The sequence below is a fragment of the Nycticebus coucang genome, chromosome 14 (assembly GCF_027406575.1).
Source record: "Nycticebus coucang isolate mNycCou1 chromosome 14, mNycCou1.pri, whole genome shotgun sequence".
Classification (NCBI taxonomy): Eukaryota; Metazoa; Chordata; class Mammalia; order Primates; family Lorisidae; genus Nycticebus; species Nycticebus coucang.
In genome coordinates this window covers 62,457,174-62,460,206 of record NC_069793.1, presented here as the reverse complement: position 1 = coordinate 62,460,206, position 3,033 = coordinate 62,457,174, and the positions used below count along the sequence as shown (strand labels likewise).

The 3,033-nt window shown below is 39.0% G+C and overlaps 1 protein-coding gene across 1 annotated transcript; it reads right to left on the bottom strand.

Annotated features, from left to right (window-relative positions):
• Positions 1 to 435: 435 nt before the first annotated feature.
• Positions 436 to 1,272, bottom strand: LOC128564485 (olfactory receptor 52D1-like). The gene has a single exon (XM_053559949.1). The coding sequence runs from the start codon at positions 1,270 to 1,272 to the stop codon at positions 436 to 438; it is 837 nt and encodes a 278-aa protein (XP_053415924.1).
• Between the last annotated feature and the right edge of the window lie 1,761 nt (positions 1,273 to 3,033).

Below are 3,033 nucleotides of genomic sequence, written 5' to 3'. Positions count from 1 at the left end.
AGATGAATAATATCATTTTTTTCAAGACACGCAATCCAATTAATTCAACCACCAGACCATGTATATAATACATGTATATAATTAACATTATATTCAAGACACATGTTTTATTATCTTGTTGGCAGAGAAATATTTATTTTATTATTCTAGAAGTGAATATTTTCTTGTGGTGAAGAGGAATTACATTGAAGGAATGATGAAAGATAGGTTTATAGATGATAATGTATGTTTCTAGTAATATAAAATATAATTAATAAGAATGCCTGATGTAAGAAGAGCTGGCTCAGGAAAATTGCATGTGTTTATAAAAAGGAGACAAATAAATTCAGTGAACATAGTCTAGATCATTTCCCATGATTTCCTCTTTTTAAGAATTGCACTGACACAATTTCCACCCCTGATTCCCCTGTACCTAGTTGCCTCATCACTCTTTGATCATTTCAGTGGACTACAGAGCCCTAGTACTCGCATTCTTATCTCTTTGGTCTTAACCCCATAAACAATGGGGTTCATGGTAGGTGGCACCAGTAAGTAGAGGTTCGCCAGGAGGATAAGGGTTTGCCTAGATACATGGTGCCCAAAGCGGTGGGTAAAGAAGGAAAAGAAGGCCAGAATATAAAACACCAGGATGACACATATATGAGCTCCGCAGGTTCCTAAGGCCTTTGTCTGGGCCTTCCTAGAAGGTAGTTGGAAGACTGTTCTTAAGATTAGCCAATAGGAGATGGAGATGAGGACAAAGTCCAGTCCTGTGGTGAGAAGAGCAGCAGTCAGCCCATAGACACTGTTAGGGGTGATGCTGTTACAGGCCAGCTTGGCAATGCCCATATTCTCACAGTAGGTGTGGCGGATGATGTTGCTTCTGCAGAAGTGCAGCCGCAGAATGAGAAGGACACCAGGAGTGACTACAGCCACACTCCGAGCCACCAGGGCCAGGCCCACCTTGCCAATGAGAGAGCCTGTAAGTAGGGTAGTGTAATGAAGTGGTGCACAGATAGCCACAAAACGATCAAAGGCCATGCCCAGTAGAATAGCAGATTCAGACAGGAACAGAGCATGAACAAAAAACATCTGGGTGAGGCAGGCAGGGAATGTAGACAGGGAAGGGCCTTGCCAGAATATGAGAAGCATTTTGGGGACCGTGACAGTACAAAGTAGGACATCGTTGAGTGCCAGCATGGCCAGGAAGAGATACATGGGTTTATGGAGGTTTCTGTCCCAGGCCACCACTGCCATAACCAGGCCATTGCCTATCACAGCTAAGAGGTACATGAAGCCGAAAGGAATGGAAATCCAAACTTGGAATTCTTCTAATCCTGGGACACCCATCAGCAGAAAGGCAGTGAGGTGAATGGACGTATAGTTGGGTGTTGTTGCAGATAGGTGGCCAAAGTCTGTTAAATGGAACACAGAGAATAGCTAGGATACAGGATGATAGACAAGGAGTCTTTATTCTTTCCTCTTTGTCAAGTTCTTACCATTGATTTTGACATTATGAAGTAGAAGGAATGAAGATCATGAATAAAGTGGCCTAAGATAAGTCATAAATAACTGAATGATTGTGGGGAAGTTACTCAACTTTTATAGAACACACAATTTTCCTAGAAAAACAATTATAAAGCAGAAAAAAATTAAGAATTTAATCCTTTTTCAATGCCAGTTGTTCTGACCATATAATTTATATCTATGTCTTTTGAGCTTTTAACTGTTCTGTGTATATAGCTTTTGCCTTGTTAACTTAAAAAATTCTTAACTACAAAAAAGTAATACCCTCTCTCTTTTCTAATAGTGCAAAGAAGACTGGAGATAATGTTCCATTTTTCTTTAATCAGAAGTTGAATGGAAGGAAACAAGTTGTACTATAAACTAATATATAACTGGAGGCAGCATTAAGATTCCAATTATTTTTTTTTCCATCCTATGGGTATAAAATAAGCTTCTTAGGTCTAATTTTTCTTCCACAAAAAAAAAAAAACAAAAAAACCCCTCACTCATCTGCCTCTCATCCATACCCTTGAAGAGAATGATTGAATTAGCATAAAATTTAAAGTGTTGAGCTGAAGCTATTATATTATTAATACTCTAACAAGCACCAAGTCACAAGGATCAAGGTATAGAATCAAAGACAAGTGAAACTTCCAAGCTCAGTATGCTCTCTTTTAGAACAGAAAATCACTGAGAAATGTCGAGGCCCATAATTATTTAACACTTCCATAATAATAATGGAAGTCCTTCCATAATAGAGTGGCTGACATCTTCACATATCCACCACCAAAAGAACAAGATCAATTTAAAGCATATGACACCTTTTAAAAATAACAATTGTTTTTATTTTTAGCATATCAAATAACAGTTTAAAATAAAAACAGCTTCTGGATGGTGTCTTTGGCTCAGAGGAGTAAGGAGCTGGCCCCATATGCTGGAGGTGGCAGGTTCAAGCCCAGCCCCAGCCAAAAACTGCAATAAACAATGAAATAAATCTCTACCTTGCAGTTTTCATTGCTTCTTGCTAAGCAAAGAAAATAATTTTATGGTTGGGGGTCACCACAACATCAGGAACTGTATTGAAGGGTGGCGGCATTAGGAAGGTTGAGAACCACTGTCTTAGAAGTTTTGAAGTTAGGAAGAATAAATGTTATTCAGTTTTAAAAGAACTACAAAAATCTGAAATCTCCAACTTCCACCTGGCCTATGACAACACCAAGCAGAGAGAAAACAACCTTGTATTTCAAGTTATTGACCAATCATCAGTCAGGTTAATTGAAATTATTCTTTCAGAATATCTCAACCTATTTACATGGAAGTAGGGCATACCGCCACATTATCAACACACATTTATTTTATTCTGCTTCACACTGTTCCACTGTTCTCTCGTTCTCCTCCCCGACTTTCTCTTTCTCTCTCTTTTCAGAGGAGGAAGAAAATATAAAATGTTGGGCGGCACCAATGGTTCAAAGGTGTAGGGTGCTGGCCCTGTATGCCCGAGGTGTTGGGTTCAAGCCCAACCCCGGCCAAAAACTGCAACAAAAAAGA